A 17,341-nucleotide genomic window follows, 5' to 3' on the forward strand; every position below is an offset into this window, starting at 1 on the left:
CTTTTCTCTACTCTTTTCCAATGTTGCCTCTTTCCTTCTTTTACTTCCTTCTCCTGTGTTCTCTCTCTCTCTCCCATTCTCTCCCTCCCTCCCTCCTTCCCTCCCACACTCCATCTTTACCTCCCTCCTTACCTTACTTGCAAGTATGAAATTAACATTTACTCCAACCATACTACTGCTTCACACCAGAGATGAAGTGCCTCCTAGTAACTACGAACTGATGCTAGTGATATGGATTTGGGGAAAACAGTAAAGATTTCTTCCTTTAATTTCCTCAAGTATTATATGATAGCAGTGGAAAAATTGAATACATATACCATCCAAAAACATAATAGGTGTACATGATTACAAAAAATGTCAAGCAGGATTTCTTTCAATGTACTTTTCAATTCTTCCAATGTTCTTTTTAATTCTTCAAATCAATTATGGGATTGCTCATAGATACTTGACATATAATAATGTATTGGAGCAATTAGAATGTGATCTGTGTTTTCTTTTTAATCTTTATTTATCAAGAAGTTTGATAATATCAAAAAAGAATTCTGAGTAATCATCTGGGAAAATTGTCACCATGTCCTGAATACAATTTTCTTCTCTTGGATCAGATGACAATTCCAGGAGTTCCTCAAAACCTTGTGACTTTAATGATGGAATCCTCCTCCTTTGCTTGTCTTGAGTCTTTCCAACTAGGGCACACAACAACAACAACAACAACAACAACAACAACAACAACAAAAATAAACATGAAAACAAAATTTGTAAAATCTGGGGAAAAATAGTGTGGTCTTTCACAAAATAATCTACTTTCACCCATCACCTTTGAAACAGTGACTACTTCTGAAGGATTTTTGGTAAATATTGTAAAATAAATTCTCTGTTAAGTTATGAGAGAGATTTAGTACTTTACACGTTGGTTATCAGGGGATTACCAAATGAGTTTTGGAGGAAAGCACTTGAAGTACACTCAAAACTATTAAAATCTAGTTCATTAATTTCCTTGTTCAGACCACTTAATTAACCTATATATTATTCTCTACCTGAACATTTTCATTTCTAGAAAAAACAAGGCAATTGTAATGTCACAGAGAATAGAAGCATGAATCACTTAGATACACATTCATCTATGGCATGTCCTTTAGTTTGTATGTTATTTATTTATCCTAAATTATTCCATGAGCTTTGCATACTCAAACATGTAGACTGTTAGTTTCACACACACACACACACACACACACACACACACACACACACACAGAATACCAATAAAACCAGTAAATTTGTCCTGGCATAGCTTGAGCATAAGTAGCCTCTCTGACGTAGAGAGCCTCTAGGAACATTTGAATCTACAGTTCAAATGGGTTACTATTTGTCCCTATTCAAAAATACTGACTACAATTAAAATAACCCCAAATATCAGCATATATAGGAAATACACTCCCCAATTAAACATAGTGACCACTATAAATTAACACAATTGATCTTGTTTTTCATTGCTGCTTTACCTTCCTCAGCATAGTCCATTAGCAAACAACTCCCTTAAAGAACACTGAGAAGTTTTACTCACTCATTTCCTACATCATGGATGGAGTCAGGAAGAGGTTGATTCTTGGTTTCAGGAAGGAGAAACACACTAAACCCATAGAGGATAGAGAAGCCTCCATAGAAGATCCAGGGCAAGTTGGCAGAGTATGTTGCTAACAGCATAAACAGGGGGGCCAGGAATAATCCACTATTACCAAACATTCCAATGACTCCCATACCTGTTGCCCTTGGAGCAAGAATACAGCACACACACAAAAAAAATCTGGTAAAAATGCACACTTGAAACTTGTGTCTTAGAAACATACTGATCCTTTTTAAAACCTTAAAACCTGTTACTTGACAAAAAACAGTGCAATTAAATTTAAGGATCTTGGTAACTTACTCTTCCTTCTCAAATTTATTTCATTTTGTAATATTTTTGGTCAGATTCAGACCATGAAGACACTTCCTTATTCAACGCAACGAAACAGAAAGAGTAATATATATAACTTATCTTATATTTTAGCTTTATTTATGTGTGTACATATATGAGTTATGGGTATAGGCTCTAAAACTGGGAAGCAAATACAAAAAGAGGTAGAACATATCTCGAAATGGATAAGAGTTTGACTATAAAGGTGACTAAAATAAAGGGATTTACTGAGCAGTAGAAGACCAGCAGAAGTGTGGATCGGGGACTGATGGAGTTGAATCAGCACGAAGAGCATCTCTGAGATGTTATAAAGCAACTGATTATATTGTATTCCAATTTAAAGAAATGTATCCTCACCTACACACCCTAAAAAAATTTAGGGTATGAGAGCATTCAATTGTAAGGTAGAATGAATTAAGTAAAAATAATAAGATGATCAGAGAGAATAATGGAAATTAATATGATAAAAATATATGCCATGCCCATATAAAATTGCCTTAAATAAATATAATAAAAGTAAACAAATTTAGAGTGTGCTGTTGCTTATAAAAAACACCTTTTCAGTTGTTTCATTATTTACATGAGATACTAAGTAGTAGTACTTTGGTAGACTTACATATCTCAAAACAAAGTGAAATTTCAGGATACTAAAGTTATAAACATTCTCTTTATAACTAAACGGTTAGATATCTACCCAGTCTTTAGTTTTCTTCCTTTAGTTACATAGAATGAATGGAGAAGTTATTCTGTGACTGACTTGAAACTTGTACCTTAATGTGGTTGGAAGTAGCTCATTTATATGAAGATTACTAACACACATACATAGAGAAGAAAGTGCTGCTGCCAATGTGACCACAATAATACGCAGGGTCTGCATTTCTAGAGAAAGAAAGACCAAGGGTTGTGGTTAGTTCAGCTTTTGTATAGTAATTTGTAGTTCTCAATTCCCAAAACAAAGATAACAATGATAATACCTCATCAGAGGTGTGTGCAAGTATAAAATACAGAGAGGAAAACCAGCACAGAGAAAATAAATCCTACAATGGCTAGTATGTTGAGAAATGTGACCAATTTATTCACGATGGTTTGTGGAGAATCAAGGATTTTGAACAGTTGTGGTCATTCCTTCATGTTTCAGACAGTGGTGAGTCCAGACAGAAGTCACTTTCATATTTCCTCCCTAGGGACTCAATGATCCTCCATGCAGAATATGAGACTGTCATGGGGTGAATCAGAAAAGAATTCAAACTCTTAAAGAATCATAGAAAAAAAAAAAAAGAATCATAGGCCATTGAAATCCATGATAAATATGGAAAAAAAAACAAGAGAGTGTCATAAAACTGGAGGCTTGTACTGCTGAGATGGCAAATTCATCAGAAATAAAAAATAAGAATTTCTTCTAGGACAATGAGAAAAGCATTGAACACGTGGGCACAGGGCAAAATTTCCTAAGGAGAACACCAATGACTTACACTCTAAGATCAAGAATCTACAAATGGGACCTCATAAAATTGAAAAGCTTCTGTAAGGCAAAGGACACTGTCAATAGAACAAAATAACAACCAACAGATTAGGAAAATAATTTACCAATCCCACACCCAATACAGGGCTAATATCCAATACAAATGATACAAAAAAACTCAAGATGTTAGACTCCAGAGAACCAAATAACCCTATTAAAACATGGGGAACAGAGCTAAATAAATAATTCTCACCTAAGGAAACTCAAATGGCCAAGAAGCACCTAAAGAAATACTCAACATCCTTAGTCATCAGGGAAATGCAAATCAAAACATCCCTGAGATTCTACCTTACACCAGTCAGAAGGGCTAAGATCAAAAACTCAGTAGACTTCAGATTCTGGAGAGGATATGGAGAAAAAGAAATACTTCTCCATTGCTGGTGGGATTACAAACTGGTACAATCACTCTGGAAATCAGTCTGGCAGTTCCTCAGAAAATTAGACGTAGTATTACCTGGGGACCCAGCATTACCACTCCTGGGCATATACTCAGAAGATGCTTCAACATATAACAAGGACACATGTTCCACTATGTTGAAAGCACCTTTATTTATAATAGCCTGAAGCTGAAAAGAACCCAGATGTCCCTCAACAGAGGAGTAAATACAGAAAATGTGATACATTTATACAATGGAGTACTACTCAGCTATTAAAAATAATGGATTCATTGAATTCTTAGACAAATGGATAGAACTAAAAAATATCATTCTGAGTGATATAACCCAATCACAAAAGAACACACATGATATGCACTCACTAGTAAGTGGATATTATCCCAAAAGCTCAGAGTACCCAAGATACAATTCACAGACCTCATGAAGCTCAAGAAGAAGGAAGACTGAAGTATGGACGCTTCAATCCTTGTTGAAAGGGGAACAAAATACGGACGGGAAGAAATGCAGAGACAAAGAGTGGGACAGAGACTGAAGGAAAGGCCATCCAAGACTGTTCCACCTGGAGATCTATCCCATATACAGTCACCAAACCCAGACACTATTGTGGATGCCAAGAAGTGCATGCTGACAGAAGCCTGATATAACTGTCTCCTGAGAGGCTCTGCCAGTACCTGACAAATACAGAAGTGAATGCTCTCAGCCAACCATTGGACTGAGCACAGTGTCCCCAATGGAGGAATTTGGGAAAGAACTGAAGGAGCTAAAGGGGGTTGCAACCCCATAGGAAGAACAACAATATCAACCAGCCAAACCCTCAGAGCTCCCAGGGACTAAAGCACTAACCAGAGTACACATGGAGGGATCCATGGCTCCAGCCTCATATGTATCAGAGGATGGTCTTATCAGGCATCAATGGGAGAAGAGGCCCTTGGACCTGTGAAGGCTCTATGCCCCAGTGTAGGAGAATGCCAGGGCAGGGCTGCAGGAGTGGAGGGGTGTACACCCTCCAAGAAGCAGAGGGAGGGGGAGTGAGATAGGGTGTTTCCAGAGGGAAACCAGGGAAAGGAGATAACATTTGAAATGTAAATAAAGAAGATATCTAATAAAAACAAATAAGAAGAATATATATTCATATATAAATTCATATATTCATACACACACACATATGCTCTCCATAAACTCATATGTTGGAATGCTTAGTACCAGAAAATAGAACCTTTTGCAATTATTAGAAGTATTATAGGGTGTAGCTTTGGTGAAGGAGATATGTCACTGGGGTTGGTAATTGTGATGTCAGAAGCCCAATCCAGGCCCAATATCTTTCAACCATGGATTAGGATAAAGCTCTCACCTACCCATCTGTACCACACTTCTCTCTATCCATGCTTCCTGCAACCATGCTGACTACCATGATGATATTGGACTAAACCTCTGCAACTTCGAGCAAGGCCCCAATTACACGCTTGATCTCATAAGAGTTGAGTTGGTTGGTCATGATATTTCTTCACAAATATAGACCAGTCACTAAGACAGATACTGGCACCATAGACTCAGCTGACCATATTTGGGATATCTTGACCATTGTTTATTAAAACATTACTGAAAGCATTTGGGACTTAGAATAGAAGAGTGGTTGAATGATTTAAGTGAGGCTTACTGGGCTATACTAGTAGAAGAATGGAGGACAGTGCTAAGGCTTATTTGAGGGGTGAGGACCCGGCAAAATAAATTTCAGATGGGAAAAGTTCTAGTAACGGGCCAGAGACAATTCCTGTGATTTGAAAGCAAAGAATGTTGCTGCTTTTTGTCCCTGCCCTGAAAAAAATAAAATATGTTTCAGACTAAATAGTTTGGGATTAATTAACTCTGACAGAAAAGATTACAAGACAGCCTAATATTGATTGTGTCGCAAGGTTATTAGTGATCACTAGTATATAGATGTACATGAAAAGGACAGAACAGATGTGGGGCATTGGGCTATACACAGACAGACTAGATCTCTGCTGGGGATCTGCTCCTCTGTTACAATTACTCTACAGGTCCATCTCCACATCGTGCCTGCTGCCACAGATCCACCTAAGACAACACTATCTCCTGAGACTTACAGACATCAAAGCTGCCTTCCTCCAAAAACCTCATCTGACTAAAGACTCCCGAGACAGGTGCTGATCCCCACAAAAGACAGACTTGGGACCTTCCAGCTACAGATGAACCCTCTTGCCAAAGCCAATTGCTACTGAACTTGGAGAAAGTTACATGATAGTGAGTAAAACATAATGTCTATCTAGATTAATTACTGTTCAAAACTGATGTTATAGCTGTTCAAACTGTACTGCCCATGAAACAATTAATTGATTGTATAATCTCTTGACTTCCCAACCCTTGCCCTTAACCCTTTTTACTACTCTGGCTTAGTTGTTCTACTTCTCTAGGCTATATGTTTCCTTCTGATACTTCCATACCACCTTAAATTTTCACCACAAATGACACAGTCACACAGTGACCCCCCACCTTTTTATAAAAATAAAAGGAGGATTTGTGGGGCATTGGGCTATACACAGTCTAGTCTCTAGTCGAGCTCAGTTCTGAAACCCAGTAGAACCTGGTGGTGGTAATTCCCACCTGCATGGGACAGAATTCCCACCTCATGTCTCCTGGACCCCTGGATCCTGTCAAAGTTACTGCCCACACAGCCCCAACAGGAGAGGCTCATGGCTAGTAGTCACAAACACTATGTCCCAAGCTTCTGGCCTTCACTCTAGACTTCTCCCAGTTATCTAGCAACAACAAGTTAACAAGCCCACTATAAGAGGGGCTGTTTGCTTGCTCTCTCTCTCTCTCTCTCTCTCTCTCTCTCTCTCTGTCTCTCCCTCCCTCCTCCCCTCCCTCCCTCTCTCACCTTCTCTCTCTAAGCTCTTACTCTCTTAAGCTTTCACCTTTCTTATTTCCTTTCTCTCCTCTCTCTCTCTTTCCCCCTTCCCTCCTCTTGGCCATGGCTGGTCTCTCTCTTGGTTTTACCTTTCCTCTTTCCCCCTGCCTTTCTACAATAAACCTCTTAAACCATAGACTGTCTCTGTTCATCAAGGCCCACTGTGCTTGGACGATGGGATAGGCTTTCTTCTAATGAGCTGTTTCTAATCTCCCAATGGAAGGCCTTCCTGTGCTCCAGCCACAGACTGGAATTAGGACTCTCGCCTGCGTCTGAACCTCTCTCCCTCTGCCCTCTTCCCATGTCTCTGAGGCAGAGAGTGTAGCCCTGTGGCCCCTATTTTATTCTCAGCTCCTCTTCCATATCCAGAGTGGGATGCTGGAGACTGAGAACCTAGTACCAGGGGCTGCCCCTTGTCCACCCCACACCGAGTGGGGTCAGTGGCTTCACACAGCCAGATGCCCAACCAGGGCCGAGTGGAAAGTGTCTGGCAGTCCTCCCCCATCCTCCTGCCCAGAGCACAGGAACTCTGGCAAGATGTGGGTTCTCTCCCTCCTCCCTTTTCCCATACATCCTCAGCCCAACAAACAGAGAAATAAAAATAATGCAAAATGTATAGTTTGAGGAGAAAATGAGTGCCAGTAACTATAATAGACCTAAGGCTGGTTATTAAGGAGATTTTAAAAAAAGTCTAAAGCTCAGTGGAATAAATGGAGTGATAACCTCAGTGTGAGCACTAAACTAGGTATGCTTCCAACTTTTCAAAACTGTTTTTAAAAAACTTAAGTTGCAAATAAAACCATCCCCAAAAGAAAGCTGGTGCTAATATAATTAAATAAGGAGGCCAAGTTCCAACCCCATTAAGCAGCCAAACATGATAGGTTTAGACAATTGGATCTGGACTAAAAGTCAAGGGTGTAAAAATGGGGTTATATATACCACCATGACTGAGGAAATCATCTGATTGCAAGCATGTGTCAGGCAGTTCCCTGATGGAGACCAAAAGAGACCATAGTCTGAAGTTATGCAAGTGAACCCTGGCTTTCATTTGAGACCTCAAGATGTTCATGTTGCCACAGTCATACATGCTAAGGGGAGCTGCAGAGCAGGAGTGGAACCAAACCAAGACATAGAAATGAGTTACAGCAAACAAGGATGAAAGGAGTTTGGAATCAAAAGGGCATTTGATATCAGACATGGAAGTGCAGAGTTTGGAGTTGCCCTACAGGTTTTCATTTGCTTTGGGATAGTAGCTCCACATTGTCTATATCTTTCCTTTTTGAATAGTAATGAACATTCTGTGCCATTGTATATTGGATGTGATCAGGTTTTTTATTTTGAATTTACAACCGATTGGATTTAAGAGATAGCTGTGAGTGTGAGAGAGACTTAAATTATGGAGTTATAAACAGTGTGGAGACAGCAATCGGCTGAGGGGACTTTTGAAGTTGGACTGAATGCCTACCGGGCCCAGAGATTGAAAGTGATAGTTCGAATAAGAATGACCCCTCAAGACTCATAGTTTTGAATGCTTAGTCACTGGGGCCAGTGACACTATTGGAAAACAATAGAATGATAAGTAGGTGTACTGGAGGAATTGTATCATAGGTTGGAATTTGAGGTGTCAAAAGCCCATCCCAGGCCAGTCTCTCCCTTGGTCTATGAATCATGTTTATATTAGCTGCTTTACCAGGTCCCTGCTTTTCTATGACCATGAGCCTTGTTATGATGATAGTGAACTAAATCACTGACACATTAAGCAAACCTCCATTTAAGTGCTTTCATTTATGAGACTCCCCATTAATCATGGTGTCTCTTCACAGAAATAGACAGTGACTAAGAGAGAGAGAGAGAGAGAGAAACTAAGAGAGAGTTATAGAACCCATCATCGTGGGATTTTTTTTAAAAAAACATATTACAATCCTGCATTTTAGCAAAGGAATGGACCACATAAGTACCACTACTTATTACATATACTTTACTTAATTTAGTAAATTCAGTCTTGAGATTTTTAATTCTTGGTCTACTTGTTCTTCTTAGCACATCGCATATATTCCAAAACAACTAAAAATTATTTTCTTGATTAACAACCCAACTGGCATACATAGTACATACAGTTAGTCAGACATTTTTGTGTAGTCTGGGGTAGAATTATAAGGCCTAAAACATATATGGCTAAAATAAAAAATGTAATGACCAAAAATGAATAATCTATAATGTTAATAAATGGCACCAGCTCCAGACACTTTTAACTGTAATAAATATTCTTACGAAATTTTGACTTCTGTTTTTATCCAGATCCTTAATGGAGTATGTGCCTTCAGTTTCCAGCATGGCAACCAGAAATTATTTGACTAGTACTCAGATATATTGTATGTAAGGGATGATAAATCCTGAAAAAAATGGAAGAACATAGTCTTTTTGGTTTTGGGTTTGGGTTTTTTTTTTTTCTTACCTTGTACTCTTTCCTTACCTTGAGGTACAAATACAGCAGTCAACATGAAGATTCCCCTCAGGGACATGAGAACCAGCTGGGTTATTCTACGTCCCATGTGATTAAGAACAAAATGTCCAATAACACTAATTAGTATGCCCAATGCACTACTGAGAAACCGCAACAGGATAATATTAGTACTCAGGTGTTGGAGGTGAAGTGATAGGCCAAAAATAGATACTGTAAATAAATATCTGTAGTGAAAAAAAGAAAAACAGCATATCATAAGGTTTAGAATTGATGTTTAACAGGTGCTAATAATATTGAACAAGAAACCAAATTCTAGTAGTTTTACTATGAAGGCATTTTGGCTTTGGGGATTTTTTACATCTAGGGTATCATTTTATAGCTACCAAGAATCATTGTGTAATGAGTGATCACATCGTAATCACTCTTGAAGTTTTGAAAAGTGTTAGTGGGTTTGTAGTATACATGGTGGGTGTTTCCATACACTCACCTGAATGAAGGTTCCATCTTTATATTTATACATGTTCTTCAGTTCAATGTATTTATGTACATTGTATTGGAGTTTTTTTAAATCTTCTTTGAAGTGAAATGAGACAACTGGGGAGTAACAACATCCAAGTTTATAGTGTGTTTGGCATTCTCACCATCAGCCCATGGTGATGAGCCTGGCATGAAGTTTGGATGTACACACTCTTCACTGCACAGTAAGTTCTGTGTGGCTATACTCAAAATTCTTGGATTACTTCTAGCAACAGAAATTGGCATATCAAATCTGTCAGTGAAAAAAATTTGTCCCTACACTATTTTAATAGGCACATTGTAAGCAAACCTCATAAAGGACAGGACACATATCCGATTTCGTAAGATGGGTGTGTGGAACAAGTCTCTTGGAGAAGATTTTCTCTTTGCTGCCTCAAGTTCATTCTTCATACTTGCTTCCACAACCTTCGAAAATAAAACCATGAGTCTGTTTAATTGTCACAAAATGATGAGAATGCTGGGGTATTACATACACTTATAGAAGACCAGACCAATAACTATTGATTTTCTATACTGAAAATATGAACATCAAAGATACATTTACAGCCAAAAATTAGAGTGAAAGGAAAGCCCACAAGACAAAAATACTCAGGGGATTTCTACAGTGAAGTATATTAAACAAGGGATTATAGGTGGTTGTTTAACATTAAAAGAATCCTTGGTTCTGGAAATAAAAATTAGAAAAAAAAAACAACTGAAGAGGTTTTTAACGTAAAATTCATTTATTTAGACCTTTGAGTTTAGATGGTAATGCTGCTTATGTTGGGCTTCCACTGATTCTGAATGACTGAAAATAGATTCAGGAAAAATAATTCTTTGCAAGACTCTTGATTTTAGCTTAAACCTCATACTATTTAAAGGAAGACACAATTCACTGTCTTCATGATGCCTAAAATTTAGTTGAGTATGATATAAAAAGTTATATCTCCTAGTTTCATGTTGAAATGCTGGTGGTGATATTTTGGAGGGTAATAAGCCTTTAGATGGTAGAGTCTTCCTGTCAAATAGGATATTTATAATCTAGACTTCAATTGAAGTAATGAATGCTGGTCTTGATGATGTGAGAATAGTCTGTCACCAATACCTGCTCCCACAAATTCTGCCATGGTCTGTCCTCTATAATTAAACTCTTGAATTTATGGCACAAACTGAGATTTTTCTTTCTTTAATCTGTTTCTTCCAGGAATTTTAGTCATGGCATTGTGAAAGTAATCAACATAGAAAATGTATACCAGATATGTGAAGTTGTTGCACAAAGCTGACTGTATTGTTCTTTATATTTGGTTGTGCTCTGCTGGGGTATTTGGAGGAGTTCTTAGATGCTATACAGAAAATCCCTAGAGTTCTATGAACAGAGATTAATGGAGGATTACATACTGGCCATGATATGAAAACATTCATGAGGTAGAATTCATACTATGAAATGAGTGACTTAATAACAAAAATTTCAAGATAATGCAGCATTTAGGCGTGTTGTGGTTGGATACAGAAGATGATAGATATTTTTGCTCAGCTAGGTTCATCTGTTTTTTATATTCCAAGGCTCAAGTTCAGCACTACTACTCCTTCTTTAGGTGGGATCTTTTTATTTCAGTTCAACCAAGCAAGATAATAATGCACAGGAATTTTCAGAATCTACACTAAGCTAAATAGTCCCTATACGTATAGCTATGGTGCTATACATATAGGGACTATATCCCAAGTGATTCTTGATATTTGTCAAGTTGGAAAACAAAATTAACCACCAGATATCACTGTATTGTTAACTTGAAATTCAAACACACCATTTTTAAGTCCTCAGACCTGGCCGTCTTCTTTTTTATACAGTTTCATGGACATTTAATCTTGGGGGGGGGGAATACCTCCATGTTTTTCAAAGATACAATCTTTATAATCTTTTTTAAAGATTTATTTTTATTGCGTTTTATTAATTATTTTATTTATTTACATTTCAAATGCTGTCCCTCTTCTCATTACTCCCCAATGAGTACCTCAACCCATCCCTCCTCCTTTTCATATTTTAGAAGTTGCTTCCTCACACAACAACTCCTACCTCACCCCTCTAGCCTTTCCCTTCTCTGGTGAATCAAGCCTCCACAAAATCAAGGGCATCCCTTCCCATTCAGACCAGACAACTCAGTCCTCTTCTCCATATGGAGCAGAGGCCATAGACCAGCCCATGTATGCTCTTTGGTTGAAGGCTTGGTTACTGAGAGCTCTGAGGGATCAGGTTAATTGCTACTGCTTTTCTTGAAGGGGTTTGCAATCCCCTTCAGCTCCTTCAGTCTGTCATCCAATTCTTCTATAGGGGTTCCCAGGCTCAGTCCAATGGTTGGCTGTGAGTAACTGCATCTGTCTCAGTCAGGCTCTCAGAGGACAGCCATGCCAGGCTCCTGTCTGCAAACACAACTTGGCATCAGCAATAGTATCAGGGTTTGGTGTCTGTACATGAGATGGAACCCAAGTTGGAGTGGTCTCTGGATGTCCTTTCCTTCAGTCTCTTCTCCATATTTTTGCCTCTGCATTTCCTTTAGACAGGACCAATTCTGGGTCAAAATTTTTGAGTTGGGTGGATGGTCTTATCCTTTAGCTGAGGGACATGTTTATCTACTGGAACATTTCTAACACAGTTTAAAAATACAAAATCCTATGACTTTCAGAAGCAACACACATAAAGTCTCCCTAATGTGACTGCCTAAAAATTAACCGGCCAAGACAACAAACATGCTAAATTGAGCTGGGGAAAGTCCTCAAAGCTTGAACTGTCCTAGAGAGACTAACAGTAAAAAATGAAGGCTGAGAGAGGGTGAAATAACATTCTCCTGAGAAAAGGATATCAAGTGGTTTCCAATACCAAATGGTAAGCACTGAAATCACACAAAATGATTAGATTTTACTTGTTTATCTAGGAATATAAACATATATGCATATAACATGAGTGTATATAAAAACAAAGCAAAGAAGTCATGAGTTTTAAAGGGAGCCTAAGAGGTATGTAGGAGGATTTGGAGGGATAAAAGAGAAGGGGAAGAAAGTGGGGTCCACATGGGATGGCCAATAAAGGTGAGTTATGTGTGGTCCCTTGACTACTATCACATGGAAAACAGCTCATCCTGACATCCTAAGGAGCCGTGCAGGACCCTGGGAGCACCCTGCTTCCCTGAGGAGGACTGCAGGAGCCCCAAAGACATCCAGGTTAGACAATTTTCCCAATAATCTCTGGCATAGACAGCAGAAGGAAGCACTGTCCTATTCTCACAGATCCATTGTCAGGTTCTGCATGCCTCCCTGAGGAGTCCTGCTGGCATCAAGAACATCCAGCCGACACAATTGACAAACAGGTGACTAAAGGACGGGTAAGAACACAAACAAACAAACAAACAAAAAAACATGTCAATATAGAACCACCAGAGTACAACTATCTTGCAAGAACAAGCCCTGGATATGTTAACACAGTCAAAACACAAGAAGACCTTAAATCCAATCTTATCATGGTGACAGAGAACTTTAAAGAGGAAATGAATGAATCCTTTAAGAAATACAGGAAAAGATGCTTACTTTTTATTAGATTTATTTTCATTGTTATCCATGTACATGCTTCTTTCTCAATGTGTATATGCATCATGTATAGAAGTGACTGTAGGCCAGAAGGTGGCATTGGATCTCCTGGAGCTGGAAGTATAAGTAACTTTGAGACAACAATGTGGATATTGGGAAACAAGCTCTTGTCTTCTGAAAAAGTAGTAGTTTCCATCTGTGCCTGGAGCTAACCCTGTGCCACAGCTCTCCACACCCCAATCCCACCCAGAGAGAGCTGGTCTCTCAGGTGTGCTGACACATCTAAGATCACAGGTTCACAGGCTCACAGGCTCACAACAGGCTCACAACAGGCTCACAAGAGGCTCACCACAGGCTCACAACAGTCTCAAAACAGGCTCACAACAGGCTCACAGCAGGCTCACAACAGGCTCACAGGCTCAAAGGAGAGAAAAGCTAAGTCTAAGATAGTAAGATAAGCTAATACCAGAGACAACCAGGTGACAAGAGGCAAGCACAAGAACCTAAGCAACAGAAACCAAGGCTACTTGGCTTCAACAGAACCCAATTCCCTAACAACAGCAAGCCCTAGATATCCTAACACAGCAGAAAAGCAAGATTCTGATTTAAAATCACACCCCATGATGATGACAAAGGACATTAGGAAGGACATAGAGAACTCCCTTAAAGAATGGAAAGAACCCAGATGTCCTTCAACATGGATACAGGAAATGTGCTATACTAACACAATGAAGTACTACTGGCTATTAAAAGCAATGACTTCATAAAATTCTTAGACAAATGGATGAAACTATAAAATATCATCCTGAGAGAGGTAAACCAATCATAAAAGAACACACATGGTATGCACTTACTAATAAGTGGGTATTAGTCCAAAAGCTCAGAATACACAAGATACAATTCATAGAGCATATGAAGCTCAAGAATAAGGAAGATCAAAATGTGAATGTTTCAGTTCTTTGTAGAAGGGGGAACAAAATACTCACAGGCAGTAGAGGGTGGGAGGGACTTGGGAGGAAGAGAGGAGGGGAAGGGAGAAAAAGAGGGACAGGATCATGTATGGGAGGAGACTGGGATGATATACAGAGGATCAGGAATTTGAACAGAGGTGTGTAGCATTGGGAGATGGGAAAGTGGGAGAGCAACCTGTAAGTTCCAGATGCCAGGAAAGAAAGACAATCCCAGGATCCAACAAGGATTAGCTGAAAAGCTCAACAAAGGGGAGGGAGAACCGGTAGAGACCATATCCAGAGGTTAGTCAAGGACCCTAGGTCGGCGATGAGGCTACCCACTCATCTCCAAATTCTTAACCCAGAAGGGCTCCTGTCTAAAGGAAATACAGGGACAAAGTGTGGAGCACAGACTAAAGGAAAGGCCATCCAGAGACTGCCCCACCTGGGGATCCAACCCATATACAGACACCAAACCCAGACACTTATAAGGATGCCAAGAAGTGCATGCAGACAGGAGCCTGATATAGCTGTCTTCTGAGAGGCTCTGCTAGAGCCTGACAAATATAGAGGTAGATGCTTGCAGACAAATATTGTACTTAGGATGGAGTCCTCAATGGAGGAGTTAGAGAAAGGACTGAAGGAGCTGAAGGAGTTTGTGAGCCCATAGAAATAACAGCAGTATCAACCAACCAGGCCCCCTCAGAGTTCCCAGAGACTAAACCACCATCCAGAGTACACATGGGGGGACACATGTCTCCAGCCCCATATGTAGCAGAGGATGGCATTGTCTGGCATCAGTAGGAGGAGAAGCCCTTGGGCTTGTGAAAGCTCTATGTCCAGTGTAGGGGAATGCCAAGGTGGTGAGGGGGTAGTGAGTGGGTGGAAGGGAAGCATCCTCATGAAAGCACAGAGAATGGAGATGGGAGAGGGGGGATTCTTCAGAGGAAACAAGTAAAAAAGATAACATTTGAAATGTAAGAAAAAGATAGTGAAAATCTAGATAAATAAATAAATAAATAAATAAATAAATAAATGAAATACTGGAGAACACAATCAAACAGGACAAGGAATTTTAAAAAAAATCCAGAATCTAAACATGAAAATAAAAACAAAAAGACATCACAAAAAGGGGACAACCCTGGAGCTAGAAACCAAGGAAAGAGATCAGAAGTCATAAATGCAAGCATCACCAAGAGAATACAAGAGATAGAAGAGAGAAAATCCAGCATAGAAGATTCCATAGAAGACATTGACAGAACAGTCAAAGAAAATACAAAAAGCAAAAAGCTACTCAAAACATTCAAGAAATCAAGTACACAATGAAAAGACTGAACCTAAGAATAATAGGTATAAAAGAGAGTGAGGATTCCCAACTCAAAGAGCCAGCAAACATCTTCAACAAAATTATAGAAGAAAACTTCCCTAACCTGACAAAAGAAATGTCCATAAATGTAGAAGAAGCCTACCAAAAACCAAACACAGAGAACCAGAAAAGAAATTCCTCCTGTCATATAATAATTAAAACACAAAATACACAGAACAAAGAAAGAATATTGAAAGCAGTAAGGAAAAAAAGTCAAGTAACAAATAAAGGCAGACCTATCAGAGTTACAACAGACTTCACTATAGAGATTCTAAAACCCTGACAATTGTGGGCAGATGAAATACAGACCCTAAAAAAAAAAATACCAGCCCAGGCTAATATATCCAGCAAGATTTGCAATTGCCATAGATGGAGAAACCAAGGTATTCCAAGACAAAATCAAATTTAAGGAATATCTTTCCACTAATCCAGCCTTACAGAGGATAAGAGAAGGAAAAATCCAACAAAAGCAGGGAAACTACACCCAAAAAAAGTAATAAATTAATCTTTCAAAACAAACAAAAGGAAGAAAACCACACAAACATAATTCCACCTCTAACAACAAAAATAATAGGAACAAAAAATCACTGGTCCCTAATATATCTTAACATCAAAGTACTGAATTCCCTAATAAAAAGACATAGGTTCACAAATTGGATACATAAACAAGATCTAGCAATTTGCTGCATGCAGGAAACACACTTGAGTGACAAAGGCAGACATTACCTCAAAATAAAAGGCTAGGAAAAAAATTTCCAAGCAATTGGTCCCAAGAAATAAGCTGGAATAGCCATTCTAATAACCAACAAAATAGACATTCAAACAAACGTTATCAAAAAAAAAAAAAAAAAGATGGAGAAGGACACTACATATGCATCAAAGGAAAAATACACCAAGAGAAATTCTCAATATTGAACATCTATTCCCCCAATTCAAGGGCATCCACAGTTTTTAAAGAAACATTACTAAACTTCAAAGCACACATAGAACCTCACACAATAATAGTAGGAGATTTCAAAATCCCACTCTCGCCAATGGACAGATCATAAAAAAAGAAACTAAAAAGAGACACTGTAAAACTAAAGGAGGTTATGGGCCAAATGCTTTTAACAGATATCTACAGAACATTTGACCCTAAATCAAAAGAATATACCTTCTTCTCAGACTTCATGTTACCTTCTCAAAAACTGACCATATACTCAGACACAAAACAAACCTCAACAGATATAAGAACATTAAATTAATCCCATAGATTCTATTAGACCACAGTAGACTAAGGCTGGTCTTCAACAGCAAGAAAAATAACACAAGGCTCACATACATGTGGAAGCTGAACAACTATCTACTCAATAATAAATTGATGAGGGAAGAAATAAAGAAATTAAAGACTTTTTAGAATTCAATGAAAATGAAGGCACAACATACCAAAACTTATGGGACACAATGAAAGCAGTGCTAAGAGCAAAATTCATAGCCCTGAGTGCCTCCATAAAGAAACTGGAAAAGCATACACTAGCAGCTTAACAGCACATCTGAAAACTCTAGAACAAAAAGAAGCAAATACACCCAAGAAGAGTCGATGGCAGGAAATAATCAAACTCAGGGCTGAAATCCATCATGTAGAAAGAAAGAAAACTACAAAAAGAATCAACAAAACTAGAAACTG

General features: G+C 38.6%; 1 protein-coding gene across 5 annotated transcripts in view; it reads right to left on the bottom strand.

Moving 5' to 3' along the window:
* Positions 1–235: 235 nt before the first annotated feature.
* Positions 236–17,341, bottom strand: part of Slc22a28 (solute carrier family 22, member 28) — a 70,025-nt gene continuing 52,919 nt past the window's right edge. For 2 of the 5 annotated variants that reach the window (XM_006527179.3, XM_011247277.2), the window contains exons 7-11: positions 10,091–10,206; positions 9,274–9,488; positions 2,725–2,833; positions 1,565–1,768; positions 236–686 (exon numbers count right to left, since the gene is read on the bottom strand). In XM_006527179.3, coding sequence (XP_006527242.1) covers positions 626–686; positions 1,565–1,768; positions 2,725–2,833; positions 9,274–9,488; positions 10,091–10,206 — 705 coding nt within the window. In that variant the 3' untranslated portion in view covers positions 236–625. The remainder of the gene's footprint in view (positions 687–1,564; positions 1,769–2,724; positions 2,834–9,273; positions 9,489–10,090; positions 10,207–17,341) is intronic. The other 3 variants (XM_011247278.2, NM_001013820.3, XM_030250984.1) reach the window with 3 other exon arrangements.

Source organism: Mus musculus, chromosome 19 (genome assembly GCF_000001635.26).
Source record: "Mus musculus strain C57BL/6J chromosome 19, GRCm38.p6 C57BL/6J".
Lineage (NCBI taxonomy): Eukaryota > Metazoa > Chordata > Mammalia > Rodentia > Muridae > Mus > Mus musculus.